At 38.9% G+C, this 20,721-nt stretch overlaps 5 protein-coding genes across 5 annotated transcripts; 2 read left to right on the top strand and 3 right to left on the bottom strand.

Moving 5' to 3' along the window:
* Positions 1-1,716, top strand: LOC116022830 (UDP-glycosyltransferase 89B2-like). Its single transcript, XM_031263715.1, has one exon. It carries the CDS (start codon positions 76-78, stop codon positions 1,582-1,584), a length of 1,509 nt encoding a protein of 502 aa, XP_031119575.1. The 5' UTR covers positions 1-75; the 3' UTR covers positions 1,585-1,716.
* A 1,907-nt stretch (positions 1,717-3,623) lies between these two features.
* LOC116021692 (phosphopantothenoylcysteine decarboxylase subunit VHS3-like) lies at positions 3,624-4,117 on the bottom strand. Its single transcript, XM_031262157.1, has one exon. It carries the CDS (start codon positions 4,108-4,110, stop codon positions 3,700-3,702), a length of 411 nt encoding a protein of 136 aa, XP_031118017.1. The 5' UTR covers positions 4,111-4,117; the 3' UTR covers positions 3,624-3,699.
* A 4,751-nt stretch (positions 4,118-8,868) lies between these two features.
* Positions 8,869-11,445, bottom strand: LOC116021941 (probable serine/threonine-protein kinase DDB_G0291350). The gene is made up of 6 exons (XM_031262475.1): positions 11,137-11,445; positions 10,684-10,826; positions 10,329-10,472; positions 10,024-10,209; positions 9,724-9,848; positions 8,869-9,300 (listed from the first exon to the last, which is right to left on the bottom strand). The coding sequence occupies exons 1-6, from the start codon at positions 11,339-11,341 to the stop codon at positions 9,072-9,074; spliced, it is 1,032 nt and encodes a 343-aa protein (XP_031118335.1). The 5' UTR covers positions 11,342-11,445; the 3' UTR covers positions 8,869-9,071.
* Positions 11,446-12,249: 804 nt separating this feature from the next.
* Positions 12,250-16,937, top strand: LOC116022973 (inorganic pyrophosphatase TTM1). The gene is made up of 13 exons (XM_031263893.1): positions 12,250-12,459; positions 13,098-13,453; positions 13,553-13,667; positions 13,763-13,958; positions 14,054-14,167; positions 14,275-14,448; positions 14,668-14,862; positions 15,180-15,302; positions 15,387-15,499; positions 15,656-15,776; positions 15,884-16,189; positions 16,268-16,448; positions 16,685-16,937. Exons 2-13 carry the CDS (start codon positions 13,114-13,116, stop codon positions 16,750-16,752), a joined length of 2,046 nt encoding a protein of 681 aa, XP_031119753.1. The 5' UTR covers positions 12,250-12,459; positions 13,098-13,113; the 3' UTR covers positions 16,753-16,937.
* Positions 16,938-16,963: 26 nt separating this feature from the next.
* LOC116022974 (enolase 1, chloroplastic) lies at positions 16,964-20,287 on the bottom strand. The gene is made up of 7 exons (XM_031263895.1): positions 19,663-20,287; positions 18,498-18,805; positions 18,063-18,217; positions 17,669-17,986; positions 17,442-17,588; positions 17,291-17,341; positions 16,964-17,187 (listed from the first exon to the last, which is right to left on the bottom strand). The coding sequence occupies exons 1-7, from the start codon at positions 20,088-20,090 to the stop codon at positions 17,122-17,124; spliced, it is 1,473 nt and encodes a 490-aa protein (XP_031119755.1). The 5' UTR covers positions 20,091-20,287; the 3' UTR covers positions 16,964-17,121.
* Positions 20,288-20,721: the final 434 nt, after the last annotated feature.

Genomic DNA, 20,721 nt, shown 5'->3' with positions numbered 1-20,721 from the left:
TTTCCTGCCATGTTTGTCTAGTTAGCATATATCATCCTCTGTTCAATCAAATTACCTCCCACCAATCCGCCGTGAATGGATCCTACGACCACCGCCGCTGTGTCAGACCACCGGAGCCGCCGGGTACACGTCCTGGTATTCCCATACCCAGCTCAAGGCCACATGTTACCTCTCTTAGATTTGACTCACCAACTCGCTCTCCGTAACGTCGCCATTACCGTACTCGTCACCCCCAAAAATCTCCCTATCTTGTCCCCTCTTCTCTCTCGCCACCCCTCCATCAACACCCTCGTCCTGCATTTTCCGGCCAGCCCTGCCATCCCCGCCGGCGTCGAGAACGCCAAGGATCTCCCTGCTAGTGGCTTCCGGGTCTTGATGGTCGCTCTCGGCGGGCTGCAAGGCCAAATCGTGGATTGGTTCCGCCGCCACCCGTCGCCGCCGACGGCTATTGTTTCCGATATATTTGTGGGGTTCACCCACCGTCTTGCGGCGGAGGTCGGCGTTCCTCGCTACACTTTCTCCCCGTCCGGCGCGGCGGCTATGTCGGTTATTTTCACCCTGTGGCGGGAGATGCCGAAACGCGAGAATCCCAATGATCAAAATGAGATTTTTCGTTTTCCCGAGGTTCCTAATTCGCCGGAGTTTCCGTGGTGGCAGATTTCTCCGGTGTACCGGAGCTACGTGGAGGGGGACCCGAGTTCCGAGTTTATTAGACAGATGTACTTTGACAACACAGTGAGTTATGGGCTGTTGTTTAACTCGTTCAGCGCGGCGGAAGGGGTGTATTTGGACTATATGAGGAAGTATTTGGGAAACGAACGGATCTGGTCGGTCGGCCCACTGCTCCCGCCGGACGTCCCGGCGGAGCGCGGCGGATCCGGCGCCGTTTCCGCTTCCGACATACTGAGTTGGCTCGACTCGGCCGAGTCCAACTCGGTGGTGTACGTCTGCTTCGGCAGCCAGGCCGTCTTAACCGACCCGCAAATGGAGGCCTTAGCGGCGGGGCTGGAAAAAAGCGGAGTCAACTTTCTTTGGTCAACGAAGGGCCCCACCAAGGGCCACGTGGACGGCGAAGGGTACGGAACAATCCCGCCCGGGTTCCAACAACGTGTGGGCCCGAGAGGACTAGTCATCCAAGGCTGGGTCCCACAAATGCTAATCCTAAATCATCCAGCCGTAGCCGCGTTCTTGACTCATTGCGGATGGAATTCAACTCTCGAGGGCTTAATGGCGGGTGTGCCGTTGCTGGCGTGGCCGATGGGAGCCGATCAATACGCTAACGCTAACCTCCTTGTAGACGAGCATAAAGTTGCGGTGAGAGCGAGTCAGGGCGAGAAGGCCGTCCCCGACTCGGACGAGTTGGCTGGGTTACTCAGCAAAGCCGTGAAGGAGAAAGGAGCGGAGGTGAGGGCTAATGCACTGCGGCTGAGAACGGCGGCGATGGATGCTATCAAGGACGGCGGAGATTCCTTCAACAACCTCGACAACTTCGTGAAACATTTGTACGAGGATGCTTCGGAAATTCCTAAGGTATCTTCGAACTCTCCGATGTTATCCGCTCCGGTTCCGGCATTTGGTGCTTAGTATAAAGACGAGTGAATTCACCATCACTGTATTAAGGATTAAGGTTTCATGTCTTATGTTTCTTAATTTGTTGTTTTAATGGACCTATTATTATTATTACTATAGAAGAGTACTACTTAAGTCTTATTATTATTTTTAGTAAATTCTAACTTTTATTTTTGATAGAGGTGGTCCAAAGGGCTTGAATTGATCCAAACAAAAGAAGTTAGGGTTCGGAATTTTTTAGAGCATTTTCAATGTGTAAAAATGAATAGAGGATATTCCTCCACGTACATGAGTAGGGATATGGTAATTTCAATTCGTCCCACACATATCTATCCGAATTTATTTTATACGGATTTTAAAAAATTAAATTTGTAGTGGATGAGATTGAGTTAAAATTTGATGTACAAAACTTGTCTAAAATCCTACCAGATCCACCTTGTATAAATATATAGGCTTATTTTGGCTTATTTGACCACTATTAGTTGGTAAATAATAAGCTTTTTGCAACTCCAAAATGCAAAAATTTAAAAGGCTACTCAAAGCAGCATTTTCAATTAGCTTTTTGAGAAAAGAAATTATCCCAAACAGTGCTAATTTATCAAACAACTTTCTACAATCAGCCAATGTTATCAACAAATCATACCTTCTAACCCAATCAGCTAACAGCCATTTACCAAACAGGACCATAGTAAAATAAGTATTACGGAGTAGTATATAATTAATTATAATTTACATACTAAATGTTCATAATTCAAACTGTGAACATTCAGTATATAAATTATGAACATTTAATATATAAATTGTACTGTGAATATTTAATATGTAAATTGTGTATTTTTGACTCATTTTGTAAGGTAAACCTGGGTCCATAACATTAAAATGGGTTGTTGGATCTAATTAAGTGCAATGATCAACAACGTTAGAGTGTTGGGACCACTCATATATCCCTCACCATCATGCACAAGTGCATTCCGTCAACAACTCAAACACAACATGAAAATTGTGTCCGTTAAAGCAACCTTTATAATTACTATTACTATAATGAATCATTCAATCACTTTAGAGAATCCGTGTGGTTTGAATGAACATGTCTAACTTATACTTAACAGTTACGAGTTTGATGATTATTGTCAAACGCTCTTAGAGCTGAGTTTAGCATACAAGGTCTTCTTATTATAATTTACCTTTTATATGTGACTTGCAAATTATTGATTTTATGACTTTTGGGTAGTCAAAGGTATGCCAACACTACTTGTTAGAATAGCGAGAATATAGGAAAAATATAATGAGAGAATATAGGTATTGTATTATTCAGAATTGCCTATGTACCTCCATGAATGGAAGGAATAGGAATCTTGGACCGCCTCATATTGGGAGTCCCTGTTACATTATAACTAATAAGCGGCCCTAATCCTACTAATAATACAAATACTAAGTCCAATCCGTATCGTATTCTTGGATAACTCTGTACTGGTTCTCTTTCTTGGACTTTCGTGATCCATTTGTTCTCTTAGGCCGGTCCATGTGGCTCAGGCCTAGTGTATTATCCTTCACAAATGATTATACAAGAATAAGGTTTATCATGACCAGGTCTACACCCTCCCGGGTAGAGTGCAGGTTTTTCTCTTCATTTGAAGTATTTTGGGAATACACAATCATATATGATGAAAGATTTATAATTAGCCAACCAGTCCATGGAAGGCGACCAACCGGTTACACACGTTTAATTAGCCTCTAATTATGATGAATAGTTGCATATTTAATTTAATCTCCACCTAACATCTATTGACTCTAAGTGCTATTAGGAATGCTTTATCACTTATTCACTTTAATATAATATCTACTGAATGAATACACGAAGAAATGTCTACCAATTTAAATATTTAATACTAATTGTTAATTGGAGTTAAAGATTTTGTTAAATGAGAAATTATATTGTTGCAACTTTAATTTCCAAGATAACTTAGAACTCAATGAGTATTAACCAAACAACTAAAGACAACAGTATTTCATCTTTATCTCAAGAGGAGTGACTGAGTGGGTGGAGCATCATGTTCGTACCAAATAAATTACAAGTTCTATTAGTATGAGGTGATTGAGTGAGTAAAACAGAATTCTAATATCAGAAAATTAAGAATTTGATTCTTGACAACTAATTATCGAGATTTTAGACACCTTTTTACTCTCCTTGGCACTATAAACAGGCACAGCTCTCTTCTCTTCATTCTTCTTCTTAATCCATGGCTTCTTCACCTTGTAGCTCGAGCTACTACTCTCACCATTCCGGCCACCGGAGTTTTGCTTCCGGCGGTGAGTTTGGCTGGACGAGGCATCAGAAGCCATGGAATCATCATCATCATCATCGTTGTCGTCTTCGTGGCAATCTTCTTCATCAGTGTTTTGTCGAAGGGAATCTCCATTGCTGAGATCTTGGGAGGAATCATCATCATCGCTTGAGGGAGAATCAAGATAGGTTGTCCAACCAGATTCATTGCTGCTGTCACATTCTTCTTCTTCTTCTTCAGCAGCCTCTCCAAACATTTGGGGAGCGGACTCCATTTTTGGTGCAGCTAGCTTCCTTAATTAACAAATATATTTATAGTAATTTTTGTCCAAATAATTAAACACAGATTAAAGTCAAACATGTTAAAAGCATGCATCTGTAATTCTATATTATTATTATTATTACTATTACTATTACTATAACTGCTATTATTATTTAATTGCACACATGCCAAGACCTTGTGGTTTAGCGGCACCAAATTGCATTCTTATTTGAGAGATTATGGATTTAAGCCTCAGTGAAGTCAACATTGGCCCTTTGTGCATGTTGAAAAAGTATGTATTTAAACGAGAAAATTATGCTTCATTTACTTGGCTAACCCTTTTTGAACATTAAACCTATAATTCTTTAAAATAGTGCATGCACAAAAGAGACAATCCTATGTCGACCATGTAGTTTAATAGGATATATATTATTATTTTTGAAAAATGCTATTTACCCCGCCTTATTAAAATCACTCCATAATATATGGCCCGCATTGATTTTTTTTTTTTAAACAAATTTTTATTTTTATAGAGCTCGTGAATTGGTTGACCTCACATGAATTAATAAAGAATTTATATAATAATCAAATAGAGTACAGTAATGATATTCAACTTGGATGTAGTGATAATAAAATTCTTTTTTTCATCCATTAGTTACTATGAATTGAGTGATAATAAAATTCTTCCTTTTTTCATTTCCTTTCTCTCGTTGAATTGCAATTAATATAGGAAATGATATAAATTGCAATTCAACAAAATAGGACTGTAATTTCTATTACCAAAAAAAAAAACATTCCAATTGATCGAATTGTAACTACATTCTATGAAACACCTCAAATGTCAAAACTTGATTTGGTAAATCTTAATCTTTTAAATTTGTCTCCCTTACTTTATGTCTTTGTTCATGCATGTTCCCTTCTCACATTAATGTTGCAAATCTGCAAAAACACAATCCATATTGTTGGCAAAGCATATATTTATATATTCATTTGTGGACCAAAAGAGCATTTAATTTCACACTAACCCTTTGTTTTGACTTGAATACTTAAGACACCTTTCACTACGTGATAGGTATTTTCATTTGTAAAATTATATGATAGTTCCATTTTTTCCTTTGTACATAGAGAAAGTGAAACAAAAAATATTAAATAAATATAAACAAAATCACACTACGATCATGGAGTATACCTCGTAGAGGAGTGTTAGTCGAAGAAATAAAAATTATAAAAAAGATGTTTGTGATTATTAGCCATCTAATTTTGTGCCGGAGTTTGCCTCTCTATGAATGTATTTAATGGTGCAGATCTACTACTCTTTATTTCTGTAAAACATCTTTAATCACCATGACAAGATGACAAATGAGCATTTCTTGTCTTATCCTCATATCATATTGACATGCTTTAATTTCTTACCGACAGTCAACGCCACTTTTTAATTCCACTTTCTCGAAGCCTTGTTTCTAGCACAATACATGAACAAGATAAATGGCTCAACGTTTATAAGTTATACTAAAGTTGATCCCTAGCTAGTTTAGACATGAATCATCCAATATACAGAGTATATGATAGTATTTTTCCTCTATATAGTTGTCACGCATTATTGTAGTGACGTGATAATGACTAGTAATCTAAGTATATTTATTGATAAAAATAGGTGTTTTTCAATCATCTCAAGTAAAATTTGAAATCATGACTATCTTGTTATAATTCATACATGCCCAACACTAATATTATCATTTTAACATAGTTACAAAGTAAAAGGTAGCAGAAAAAATTGGCAAACTATCAACAATTAACAATATCCCAAACCTGCCAAGTAACTTGTAGTTCAATAACATCTCGTACTCCCCAAATGGGAGGTTGAAGTACTAAAAAAAAACAGCATCCCATATATATATATATATATATATATATATATATATATATATATATATATATATATATAATTAACTAAACAACTAAACTTGGTCACAAAAATGCTGCTTATTATTAATAGAACTCTGGGGCCTTGCCACATATAGTGGTCTGCCATCTCCACCAAAAACCACAACCATCTTAGGCTCAGGATCCAAAACCCTAATCTCCATTTCTTGCTTCTTCTTCTCCTTCTTCTCATCCCCTTCTTCTCTGTCAGCTGTTGCAGAGTCTGATAATACTGTTGCAACAGGGTCATCCTTGTGGCTGCACAGAAGAAACAGTACTGAACTGGCAATTATTGCCACAACAATGGCAATCCCACAGTACAGATATGGGAGTGGGGTGTTCCACTGCCAAAACCCACCATGACTTGCTTCTGATAACCCCATTTTAGTTGGTTTCTGTTTGTGTGATCAAGAATTGGGTGTAAATCATCCTGTTTTATAGTCGATCAGAGGAATAACTTAGGCCAGTGGTTTATGCAACAACAGGAATATGTCTCCTGTTCATTATATTTTAGATTACTATATTAATAAGTACGAGAATCCCACTACAACACATGCGATATGTGGAGTAAAAGTGAAGCTAGGTTGGTCCAAAATTTTCTTCCTAAAACGTTTAATCTCCAACCCTAATTAAGGGCCTCCACAGAACATCTGAGAAAATGTAAACAGGGCTAGACATTTACTTACTGTGCACAATGAGCCCATTACTTCGAGAGGTTACTCCCACACTGTCACTGATGAGACTTGATTTCTGATCTTTCTTTCCAAACTTTACCCCTGTAACTAACTGAACTGTCAATGCGGGCAGATTGGTCTAATCCGAAGTTGTCCAAAACGTTGGTTATGATGATGTTCCTTCGGAGTCAGAGTGGACATTATCCATCAATCCCTAACTAGATAAGAGCATTACATACAAGTTTACATATTCTAACATATCATATAATTCATGGAGATTATTATTAATAACAATTGATTTAAATTAAAGCATGAGATGCACTATAATAATATTGTATATATATATTGTGAAAGTTAGTACTATATTGGTGAAAGAAAAGTAGCTAGCTAGGTGAATCCGAATATGTGTGGTTAGGTCATTATCATGATAAGTGAGATTGCCAGTCGCCTAATATTCTCTCTTCTCCACTAAACTATTAACTGTACTTCCATATAATGCATCTCTATCGTCATCTTCATACTTCACCATGTTTCTCCTTTATGCCCAGGTTTGATAGATGTTTTATTCCCCCATACCATAATATGAGACATATATGATAATCCATTTATATTTAATCTCACCAAACTTTCTTATCATCCCAATTTAACTTTAACAAACCCCAAAATGAGTGGCTGAGTATGTGAACCACGATTGTCGTCTCACCTGAATGAGTAAAGGTCACAAATTCGATTATTACCAATACTTTCTCGGTCAAGCACATGACACATTCGATTCTTACGAACTATTACACAAAAGTAGTGTTTACCTAATGTATAATTAACCTCAAATAGTGGTTGCGGATTTTTTTTTTAACTAAAAAAGAATTTAATTTTAAGTATGATTCCAATGGATAAGACCAAATAGAGAATATATAAGATGCCCGAGCATTATATCTCTACCTGTTTATATATATGTAAAAACAATACCAAGAATCTTTTCACTGAATGTCAGTTGATAATTAAGCCTTAATTACAATGGTGATTGAAAAGAATATATCTTTATTCTAAAAATAAATAAATAAATAAAGAAGAAAAATTTGATGTTGCGCACCAGGCGGCCCCACACCCGGTCTCGCAAGATTGTGGAGATGTAAATCATGATAACTTAATTAATTAATAGAGGGTAGACTAATCATTACGCACAAGAAATTCCCTCATTTGAGAGGTTACGTTGTCCCACACTGTGATTAGTGAAATTGGATCTCTGTATTTTTGTGACAAATTTTACCACGGTGACCAGTTTAGCTGTACATGTGGTCAAGTCAGATCTCCTCGGTATGCCGGGAAGGCGACGGCGCTGGAGTTGCTAGGAAGGTGGGAGAACTGTCTCCGGCCATGATAACGACGACGGTGTGGTCAGCACCGGTGACGCTACTCGCGGCCACCTCTTTGTCGCCGTCGTTTCCGGCTGATGACTCAGATGCAGGTTTGCATTCAGAGCAGAAGAAGATAAGCAAATATGCAAGCATGAGACCCAATAGTAGTAGAATGGTAGCAAGAAAAATGTAAGCTGTTATGGTACCAAAACTCAACACTCCATCCATCTTCAATGATTATAGTTCACAGAACAATAGTTTATATATATATATATATATATATATATATATATACACACACACACGGTTTGGTTATATGATGAACATGACAAGAAATGGAACGGGAGAGCTGAGTTCTGGTCAAAGGAAACACAAAACATATGCATAGTAATTAGTTGAATGATCAAAAAGAACATTCCAAAGGTTGTCCATTTTATATAGTTAGTCAATGAGTCTTAGCTTCCTCTTCAACATCATTGTCTTTGAACAGTTATAAATGGTGGCATTCTTGTTGCTGATTTTTTGTATAACGACAATATAAGAATCAAAACAATCCCATCAGTAAAGTCAGAAGATCGATTCTTGTATGTTTGCATTATATTTATACCTTAAACTGTATGACCAGTTGGTAAACAAGTTGCTAATGCAATTGCAAAGTCAATGCATCTTAACTACTCAGTTGATAAACGGTAAACGAGTTGTTAATGCAGCTACGAATCAAGAGATCGACTTTTGTATGTATATGCCATATCGAGACCTTATAATCTAGATAGCTAAACTAACCATGTTTAAGAATCCATATGGAAGAGAAAACATTCATATTGAATAAATTGAAACAAAATCAAAAGATAGTCAGATATAACAGTAAAAATTCCTAGCAGTATCTATGTATCTCTAGCCAACACTGCACTGTATATATATTGCTTCTATCACATTTTCACATAGTGAAGAATGGAAGCCATACTGCAGTTGTTAACAGAGTATTATCTCTCGTCTCGAGCTCTTCAGTGAGAAAACTTCGAGATCAACCTGTCGACATGAATTATAATGTCACCTATGCGTGGTCTGACTGTTGCTTGAGGCTGAAGCATCCACGTCACAAACTGCTGGAGGGCTTCGGGATAGGAAGGATCGGTAGGCCCAGTCGGCCATTTTACCTGAGCATTTACAACGGCCAACTGTAGACTTCCACCCGATTCCCCAAGTGCATACTCAAAAGGAGACACTCCATACCTACACACAAGAACCACGATTCCACGAATGATGCAATTACACCGTTATTTCTCATCAGAACCTCATAGGACAAGCATGGATTATCATAGATTAGTATGTCATTGTAACAGAGTCAGTAGTACTTAAAAAAAAAAAAGAAGACCAGTATGTCAAAAAGAATTCAAGAAAGTGGGGTATTGTCACATTAAGTGTGCTCACGGGCTTGAGGTGAATAGTTCAAATTAACCAAAACTCTACGTATCCCACTCATATGATCAAATTGAATGCATGTTCTAATCCACAATCTAACACTATAACAGATACAGGCATGCATAAATATTATACAAAATGTACAGACACACATGTATTCATATAAGAGGTCACGAATTTGATATTCGAAAGAAGCACCAAAAGTGACAGTTTGCAAGAAGAGAGAAGCCTTACATTATTGCATATAAAGTACAGCCTAATGACCAAATATCAGTTCTTTCATCAATATCAGATTGGCTTGGGCAATCCCAAAGTTCAGGAGCTCGGTATGGTGCTGAAACATGCTCAGCTGCCCATTCCTACAAAATCAAAACCCACAAAATGAAAGAGAAATTAACAATTTGATTGAATCAAGCCAAAACATGTAGTAACAGAAATGTGCCTAGAAGGTATAGGGCAAAAAGAAAAATTTGGAAACAGCCAACAGCAAAACAAGTATAAAGCTTCTATGAACACATGATGTATTAGAAACACCTGCAACTGCACAGCCTCTGAACGAGAACGTATTTGCCTTCTTGCAGGACGAGCACTTCCAAAATCCATCAGTATTGCAAGGGGCGGCTGACCTTTTCTATGGGTCAAAAGGACATTGCCAGGTTTTAAGTCATTGTGTGCATATGGCGGATCAAAACTGTGCATATGCTCAAGTCCTGCACAAAGCTGAACACAAACCCCTCTTTCAATTAAGGTTCAACCCATCCATCCTCACATCTTCATAAACAAAAAAAAAAAAATTAAAAAAAATCAATAACATAATTCTTGGTTAGTGATCTGTTAACCTGACGGAATATTTGCAGAACATCAGAAGTGGAAAAGGACTCCCTCTTTGCTTTCATGGTCGTGGCATTGTCCAACAAGGTTCCATCCATATGGACGGGAAACAGCAAGTACGCTTCATGCTTCCAAGATTGTTCTTGAGCAGCCTGGCGAAACATAAAAAAGTTCTCACAATAGAATGCATTCAAACCAAATATATCTTGACGGTAAACAAAAAACAGCAATCAAAGGAATGCATCCATCCAATCTAAGAATGTTCTTTCAGATTAAAGATCATTACTTTATCCTCCTTACAAACCTCCCATCTGAAGAGGAAAATCAATATAACCTCCAAAGTTGATAACTTTTAGCAATTACCTTGACATTTATGATAGCATGATCAAGGAGAGGAAGCAGATTGGGATGAGTAAACAGAGAAGAAACACGGATCTCCTCCCTAACCAACTCCAGCTGTTCACTATTCTGAATCAGAACTTTCTTCATTGCATATGTTCCATCATCTTACAAATCAAACCCGAATTTCACAATTAGGGCACAATTACAATTTACAACAACAAATCACAATGCAATCCAATTCTCGGAAGAAAAGCTAGCAACTTTGGCATCAATTCAGCTAGAAATCATTTCACAAAACGACCCAGAAATCAAATGACTAAACCATCAAACCCGAATAGTACAATTAGGGCACAATTACAACAACAAATCACAATGCAATCCAATTCTCGGATGAAAAGCTAGCACCTTTGGCATCAATTCAGCTAGAAATCATCAAAAAAATCATTTAAACGACCCAGAAATCAAATGACTAACCAGAGACATGAGAAGGGTCCTTGAATTTCTTGGAAACCCCGGGTATGGAGGGATTGGAGAGGACCTCCTTGACGAGGAAAACGTAGGCGAATCCACCCTCGCCGAGCTGCCGGACGATCCTGAATCGGTTCTCATTGATCCAGACATCGCCTCCGCTGTTAGCGGCGTCGTACAGAGCGTTGAGCCCAGAAAATGAGCACCCCATCTTTGTTGGCTATCAATGGCGTCTCGTCTCGTCTCCCTGTGGATCTCTTCTTGCCCAATGCCTTGTTTACATAACAACCATTTTTCAGTACCCACTGCGTCCAGTTTTCTTTTTATATGATATGATGATGATGACAGTTTCGTTTAATATTTATATTTGGTGATATATTGAATTTTCCATTTTGTTAATATAGTAATAAATTTAAATATTATTTGGTGATATTTTTGGAAACTCAACAAATATTTTTCCTAAATAATTTCAGAAATAACTCATTTTAAAAAAAAATAATTTCATTTTCTAATATTCAGTTAAACGTCATAAAATTATATTTTATTTCTTATGGAGTAACATTCATTTTTTTTTTTAAATTCATTCCGTGAAACAAATATGCAACAAAAGTAATAGTTAAATGTCTTTCTAGCCACAAGCAAGTAGGTCATACTTATACGATCTATGGAACTATAGACTTTTTGAGAGGGTTATTTATTTATTTATTTTGAGTGAGTCGAATGAGAGCTAGACTAATCTTAAAGGTGTAGTCTTCAGTTTTCACTTTTATCTTGTGGTAAGAATTGAATTCCTATATTATTATTAAAGTATAGTGGCAAGAAATGATTACTTCAAATGAAAAATTATGCGTTCAAATCTTAATAAAAGCAATAATTATAACCAGATACTATATTATAACATAATCAGTAGTACTAAAAAAAACTTTTAAAGTAATCATTTAACCATTGAATTAAGTCATGGTGGCCCTCTTCAACTTTCTTTAGTTTCTTTGGTCAACTGTCAACGATGACAACTGAAAGGATAATAGATAAAGATTAACTAATGATGTGTCAACCGTGTTCCGATTACTGTTACTGTTCGACTTCGATATGTCCGATGTGTGAACAATAACCAAATTACGGCCACAGACAAGACAAACAAAAAATCCCAACACTGAATTCACTTCAAGTCTGCTACCCATCAGCTTACTACGCTGTCCTCCTTTCCCTCTGATTAGTGTTTACTCTCAACTCTCAACAATTTCTGGCTCTTCCACCGCTCTAAAAACCCCATCTTTCTGCTATCATTTCATTCATCCACAAGTTCTCTGCAGTCTCTGAAACACAGAGGTTTGTGTTATTTAGTTTCCACAACCTTTTTTTTTGATTGTTTGCTATTGGTTGTGAAATTTTTGCTTTCTGGGCAGTTCTGGAAAATGCTAGTGTTTAGCTGATTAGTTTCTGTTAGCTTTTTGTTGAATTAAATAAGGTTTGATCTCACTATGTTTAGCTCAAAAGCAATTTTTTTATGGTGTATTTGGTCATAAAGTTTTTGCTTTCTGGGAAATCTGGTGGTTATTCAATTGAATGATTCTGATTAGCTTTTTTGCTGAATTTGATCTCACTATTTTGCCTGCAAAGTTTATGCTTTTTGGGGAATTCTTGAAATTGGATAGTTATGTAAAGCTTTAAACTTTAAAGACATCATTGATAGCCTATTTGCCTCTGGATGGAATAGTTCTGCTCACTTTCTGCTTTGATAAGTTGGGGAAAAATAAAACAGTAGAAATTACCTAGCTTTTGATTAGTGAATTATGTGAATTGGATTTCTTTGTCAGTAGTACTATGCCGATTTAGATTCATACAATTCTGTGATTTTTAACAGATTTTTATTTTTCAGAGATTCAGATAAATACTGTACTATAGTAGTACAGTTTCATAGGTTCCTGTTTGATTCTCATTACTTAGGCCTTTTGTTGTTGTTGTAGAATATTGGAGATATTGATGGCTCAGGATAGTGTTTCCAGTCTTGAATCGCCCAGGAGAAGATCTGGGTTACTGAGAGATCAAGTCCAGCTGGTCAAAAGAAGGGACACGGGTCGTTATGAGATTGTCCCAATTCAAGATACTCTGTCGTTCGAAAAAGGATTCTTCATTGTGATCCGGGCATGCCAATTGTTGGCTCAAAAGAACGAGGGAATCACGCTGGTTGGAGTGGCAGGCCCTTCTGGTGCTGGAAAGACTGTGTTTACCGAAAAGATTCTCAACTTTATGCCGAGTATTGCTGTCATAAACATGGACAACTACAACGATCCAAGTCGGATTATTGATGGAAACTTTGATGGTTACTTACAAAACTCCCACCGTTGACATTCCACTCATGAGAAATTACTTGTTATTATTTACGCTGGGCTCACCTAACGAGTGGTATTTTTTCAAACAGATCCACGCTTGACGGACTATGAAACTTTGCTTGACAATATCCGAGGCTTAAAAGCTGGAAAGTCTGTTCAAGTTCCTATATATGACTTCAAATCTAGTTCTCGTAGTGGATACAGGTCAAGCATTTCATTGCTTTCCGAACCTTATGTTAGTTTCTAGCCTTGTTATTCATTGCTTAGAATAGTTTCTTGTATCATGGTTCATTTGACAGGACAGTTGACGTTCCCAGCTCTCGAGTAGTACTCATTGAAGGGATTTACGCCTTGAGTGAAAAGTTGCGGCCCATGATAGATCTTCGTGTCTCAGTCACTGGTGGAGTGCACTTCGACCTAGTAAAACGGGTTCTTAGGGACATTCAGCGTGTTAACCAAGATCCAGAAGAAATAATACATCAAATCTCTGAAACGGTTTGGCTACTATTATTATTATCATTTTTTATCTCACTTTATGGCGTTCATTTTTCAAAAAGGCTGAATCTTTACATGATTCATGCTGTGAACAGGTCTACCCAATGTACAAGGCCTTCATCGAACCAGATCTACAGACAGCCCATATAAAAATTACCAACAAGTTTAACCCATTCTCCGGGTTCCAGAACCCCACTTATGTTTTAAAGGTGATTAAATGCCTACATATGGTGTTTCGTCTCAAAGGATGCACTAAGAATCTCGACTTTTCTTATTTTCAATGTCTATCTCTGAGTGAATGCATTTTCTTTTGTAGTCTCCGAAGAGGGTCCCACCGGATCAGATCAAGGCTGTTCTTTCCGAGGAACACAAAGAAACCAATGAAGAAACATATGATATTTTTTTGCTGCCACCGGGTGAAGATCCCGAAGCTTGCCAATCGTATCTGAGGATGAGGAACCGGGATGGTAGATACACTCTCATGTTTGAGGTATGCTGCTTCACTTCTGATTCCTGCCTTGAAACTACCTGTTAAAAAAGCATTAGTCTTTAACCACTATATAGTAAGTTTATAATAGTCTATATGATAATATTGACGATATAAAGCGTGACCAGAGTACAAGAATTAAAATCATCTATATGATTTGTTAATGTACAGTTAAGAAAGGACACCATTGTGTATCATACCTTATAATGTCATTACTATCAGGAATGGGTGACAGATCCTCCCTTCATTATATCGCCTCGAATTACTTTTGAAGTTAGTGTGCGTCTTCTTGGTGGCTTGATGGCCCTAGGGTACACCATTGCGTCCATCTTGAAAAGAAGCAGTCACGTGTTCTCCGATGACAAGGTTTGTGTCAAAACCGATTGGTTGGAGCAACTGAATCGACACTATATTCAGGTATCGTAATTAGGAAGTTACTAAGCTAAATTCAGATTTGTTATGTTGAATATGCATTCATTTCAAGTTCACGGTGTGCCTAGCATAACCTGCACTTTTTCCGTGTGGTTAGCAAGCAGACCTATGGAAAGGACCGCCATGTGGGAAAATGGAAAGAGAGAATGAGTAAAGACTGAAACTTTAAAAAGTGTTCTTTATAGTTAAAGATAAGCTGTAAGAAGAAATTATCGAAACAAAAATTTAGGGTTTATCACATCATCACCCATGTTCTTCGACTTAAAATAGTAATTCTATATTTTGTTGATGCAATGTTTAAGGTGCAAGGCCGAGACCGTTTGTATGTGAAATGGATTGGTACGCAGCTAGGGCTGGAAGGTTCTTACGTCCCCCGCACTTACATCGAACAAATTCAACTGGAAAAGCTTGTAAATGATGTTATGGTATGATATACTTAACAATTTATAGATTTATGAACCTTATTGGAACGAGACAAAATCCTCAGACCTCACCGTGTAACTTTTCAGGCTTTGCCAGCTGATCTTAAGACAAAGCTAAGCATTGATGATGATACGGTCTTGAGCCCAAAAGAAGCTTTGTCTCAAGCCTCGGCAGATAGGAGAATGAAGTTTCTTAATCGGTAAGTCTCGAGTTTTTAAAATCACAATGTAGAGTAAGATACGAGCTAAATTTCCGATGCTTTCTTGTCTGCTTGGGCCTCGGGGTTTGATATTATTAGTATATCTGTATAGTCAAATGTTGACGTGTAACTAATCTTGGTATTAAATTTGGGCAGCGGTATGTCGCTCTCGTTTTCAACGCAGCGTGAAAAGCATCTCAGCAAACTGACAAAACTTGCGGTGAATAATAGGAGATACGATGTAAGAACTCCCGATTCACCAGCAGTTGCTAACCAGGTAAAATCAAACGTGCCAATTTATTAATTGTGATGTGCAATGGTTTGCAAACCGGGAAAGAAGATGGTGTACTATTCTCTAACGAAGTCATTCTTTTCTTTTTTCAGGGTGCCATCACTCGCCTTTCTGAACAGATCTCCACACTGAGTGAGCGAATGGACGAGTTTACGTCTCGGATAGAAGAGATTAGCTCGAAATTGTCCATGAGGAGAGGCATTTCTGCTAGTCAGCCAAATTTGATGGTGTATCCAGAAGTGAGCAATGGATCAGCGCCTACTACGCTTTTTGTGGCCGGTTTAGGCAATGGTTCATTGACTGGCTCTCTGTTACCTCACAATGGTTCATTGACTGGCTCTCTGTTACCTCATTCATCGTCGTCTTCTCAATTGGCACGGGAATCTGTCATGGACGAGGTATTTGATGATCCCGACTAAAAACAGTGAATAATAGGCAGGGGAATAACGCAATTTGAATTTTTATCCGGATTACAGGTTGTTGCAATTGCGAGGGGACAACGACAGATCATGCACCAGATAGACATTCTAAGCAATACCATACGTGAGACCTATGGCGAGAGGTCTCACCAAGAAAGAAGAGGAAGGCAAGAAATTGGAGCGGAAATTGAATCAATCGGCATTCCTCTGATCCTCACTTTGGCAATTGGTGGTATAGGTATCTTCTTGTTCAGAACCCTGTCATCATCTTAGAGGTGAACTGGGCGCCAAATATATTTTCACAAATACATACTCTACTCTCTGTTTTACGAAGTAAATAACTCTATACCGAGCCATATGTGTAGACATAGATAGGGAAATCGCCCCCCATTGTCAACTGACAAGATAACTTCGCCTCGTGTATTTGGGCTCCATAGTTTCTCATATAGATGTGTGCTCCTATTTCTCTCATAGGTCAGCTGCAGTTGTTGGACTTCGTATTTAAAACAGCAGTCAGCGCTGCAAGAAAGTTTTTATCCTGAACCGGGATTTTATGATCCCCCGGGATTTTCAGAGATCTTGCTGCAACTTCACACCAAAATTGTTCTTCTCCATTTTGCGTAATGAAAACGAGAAGAAAAAGGTATGGGGAATGTGGTGTAGTTGTAGTATCTAAGTTTGATGTTTTCTTTTGAACACTTTTATAAATGCAAAATCCCTTTAGTCTTCTTCTGTCTGTTCTTTCATCATGAGTGGGCTAAAATACAGGCAAAATATTCATTGAAGCAGAGTAAAGAACTCATTTTTCACAAAACTTCTAAAAACAAACTTATTCTTCAAGAATATAGATACTTTTCCTACATGATTGAACATAAATGAGTTCTAGCTAGTATAATCAAGATTTCGCCTTCTCATGGTGCCCTGAACGCTTCGCCAGCATAGCGCACGTTCCCGAGTTCCTCTTCAATGCGTAGAAGCTGCAACGAGATAGAAATAAGCACAGATTCAGTCATGTATGTCAAGAAACAGGAAAGGTAAAAAAGTTTTCATTTTTGGAGAGAAGAAAACAGCAATTCTCACCTGGTTATACTTGGCTAGACGTTCGCTTCTGCAGGGAGCGCCTGTCTTGATCTGCAGAATAAGAAAGATAAGAATGATCAGAGATGATCTTTAAACATAAAGAAAGAGGTGAGCTGATATATAGTAAAGGCTAAAAAGTGAAGAAGAGAACCTGTCCACTGGCTAAACCAACAGACAAATCTGCAATGAAATTGTCCTCTGTTTCACCACTTCTGTGGCTAACCATAACACCCCACCCAGCTGCTTTGGAGTCTAGTGCTGCTTGAATTGATTCAGTCACAGTACCTATTTGGTTAACCTGCAAAGCATTTACTTTCTGAGAAGAAACAGAAGAATTGGTTTCATAAACATAAAGTACAGAGAGGTAAAAACACATACCTTCAGTAGCAAAGCATTGCAAGCCTTTTTCTGAATGGCTTCAGCTATTCTCTTTGGATTTGTCACCAATAAATCATCACCCACAAGCTGGATATCCACGGCGGATTGCAGTGCTGCCCATGAGCTCCAATCGTCTTGGTCAAAGGGATCCTCGATCGATACAATAGGGAAATCTTTGACAAACTGCTTGTATAGCTCGCAAAGGCTCTCGGGGGTAAGCACATGAGCGCCATCGTTTGGCTGATTCTTGAAGTCAAGATCATACTTCCCGTCTTTGGTGAGGAACTCTGATGCTGCAACATCCATGCCTATTTTGATCTGTACAAGGTTGTTTTAGACCATGATTGCCTCAAATGCATTATTTGAAAAGAAATGAAAACGAAAAGACTCTTACCTTGCCAGTGTAACCCGCTTTTTCAATTGCATCCATTAGCAATACCAATCCCTCCCTATTATCCTGCACATTTGGAGCAAATCCCCCTTCATCCCCAACATTGCATGCATCTTGTCCATATTTCGCTTTGATGATTCCCTTGAGGGTGTGATACACTGTTCAGATAATAGCACCAAGTATAAACAAATTTAGGCGTACTAATAGGGCAAATACTACATCCTAAAGCAACAACTCATCAGAAATCAAGTTACAGGTTCTCGAGAAAAAACCTGTAACTACATTGTAATAGATACTACATTGTAACAGAGTCAATAGTACTAAAAAAGTTACAGGTTCTCAAGTTCATATACAGTCATACTAAGGCCGAGGCACAACACATAACAAGTACAGACACGAATATATACATATATAAGATTGAGAAAGAACTTCACAAACCTTCACTGCCCATTCGAAGTGCCTCGGCAAATGTGGCAGCTCCAACTGGTAAGATCATGAATTCTTGCATGGCCAAATTGTTACCGGCATGACTGCCTCCATTGATCACATTGAATGCAGGAACCGGCATGACGAGCTCTTTGGTCCCTGATAATTCCTGAATGTGTTTGTACAAAGGTATGCCCTTTGCTCCTGCACCAGCTCTACACACACTCAAGGAGACTCCTAGGATTGCGTTTGCTCCGAGTTTGGATTTGTTTGGAGTTCCATCAATCTCCAACATAAGGGCATCAACATCTGCCTGGTTCCTTTGTAAAGAAATGGAATTTGTACATAATTGAGAGAGTGGCTTAAAACTTAAAGATGGCATAATTGATTGACAGAAAGATATGCTCATGCTTTAATGGTTGTTCCATCCATTCAATTCTACATAAGCCTTAGCCACTGCACATTCCAAAGACACAAGTAATAACTAAACTAATAGGAACGAGCCAGTCTCAATGTGGGAGTTACACCCTATGTAGTGAGTTTCTTGTGGGACACCATCAAGAGTTCTCACACCTAATGAGGGATTGAGTCACTTTACTCTCCAATATTCTGTCCACTTAATGATCAGGTGAGTCACCATGATTTACTCACCACTATCCAAACCATTTAAAGGTCACCCCCACTATCCTGTCCACTTAATGTTCAGGTGAGTCACCGTGATTTACTCACGCTGTTCAGACCACTTAAAGGTCACCCCACTATCCTATCCGGCGAGTCCACCATGACTTACTCTCCACTATTTTGCCAACCTAATGTCCGTTAAGTCATCTAATTTACTCTCTACTATCCTGTCGGGTCGGGTCATGATGTGGACCCCACTATCCTATCCGGTGAGTCCACCGTGACTTACTATCCACTATTTTGCCAACCTAATGTCTGTTAAGTCACTTAATTTACTCTCGACTATCCTGTCGGGTCATGATGTGGACCCCACTATAGTATCCGGTGGACTCACCTTGACTTACTCTCCACTATTTTGCCAACCTAATGTCCGGACTATCCTATGGGGTCATGATGTGGGCCGGGGCTAGGGAATTTCGCTTGTGGGGGCAAAACACAAGTAATAACCACAATAAATTATGCATTGAGTGTAATAGTTAATGTGATGATGTGTTACCTAATATCAACTCCGACGAGCTTTGGACCCAAGATTTCATTGATATTCTTCACAGCATTCAGGACTCCTTTACCTCCATAAACACTCTTATCACCATCTCTGAGCTCCAAAGCCTCGTAGATCCCAGTGGACGCTCCACTGGGCACCGCCGATCGATACAGCGCATCATTCCCGCCCTCAGTCACCAGATCAACTTCCACAGTCGGGTTCCCCCTGCTGTCAATGATCTGCCTCGCCTTCACGGACTTCACCTTCGCCGCCGCGGGCGCCGCGGCCGTCGTGGGAGCCACCGCCACGGAGCATCGGATTGCAGATTGCCGCGGCCGAACATTAGAGGTTGCGGGCAATGAAAATAGGGGTTTTTGAGAAAAGGGTTTCTTCGAAAAAATCGGTTTTGATAGCTGAGCTGAAGCTGGAGCTAAAGCCATCGTATAAATCTTGATTCTTTAATTATGTATGCGCAGACAGAGAGAGAGAGAGAGGGGGAATGGAGATCGGAGAGCGTTGAATGTATATAAAGAGGAAGAAAGTGGAGAGCATAGGGCAATCCGTCTGGCGGCGAAGAAAGCAGAGAGAGAGAGAGAGAGGTTGGTGAAAATGGTGTTGGTTGGTGCTTCGGAAGAGACGTTATGCATATAGGAGAGCCAACGCGGGTAGGTGTCCCAATTAAACTATAAAATATAAATCCTTAAACACAAACAAACAACAATTCTACTCAGAAAAAAACTTAAAAATTAGACCATTTCGAATTCGAATAGCAAAAGGTTGAATCTTCGACCCGACAGAGTATCTATCTGAGAGGAACCATGGTAATTCAGTTGAACATAGCAGCCGCTAGAAGGAAGCCGTGAGCCATGGTAACTCAACTGAATACAGAAGCTGCTAAGAGGAGATTGCTCCCACTGTGCCACTTGCGAAACTCGATACCTAATTTTTTCTTCCCAAATTTCAATTTTTATGACTAACCGAGCTGTCCATGCAGGCCGTTTACACTCCTACTTGTCCAGAGGAGAAGTTGAGAACATCCAACTCAAGCGGCACACGCTTGTCAAGAGAAGT

This window comes from Ipomoea triloba, chromosome 6, assembly GCF_003576645.1.
Source record: "Ipomoea triloba cultivar NCNSP0323 chromosome 6, ASM357664v1".
Taxonomy (NCBI): Eukaryota; Viridiplantae; Streptophyta; class Magnoliopsida; order Solanales; family Convolvulaceae; genus Ipomoea; species Ipomoea triloba.
The sequence above is the reverse complement of the archived record's forward strand: the minus strand, read 5'-3'. Positions and strand labels throughout refer to the sequence as shown.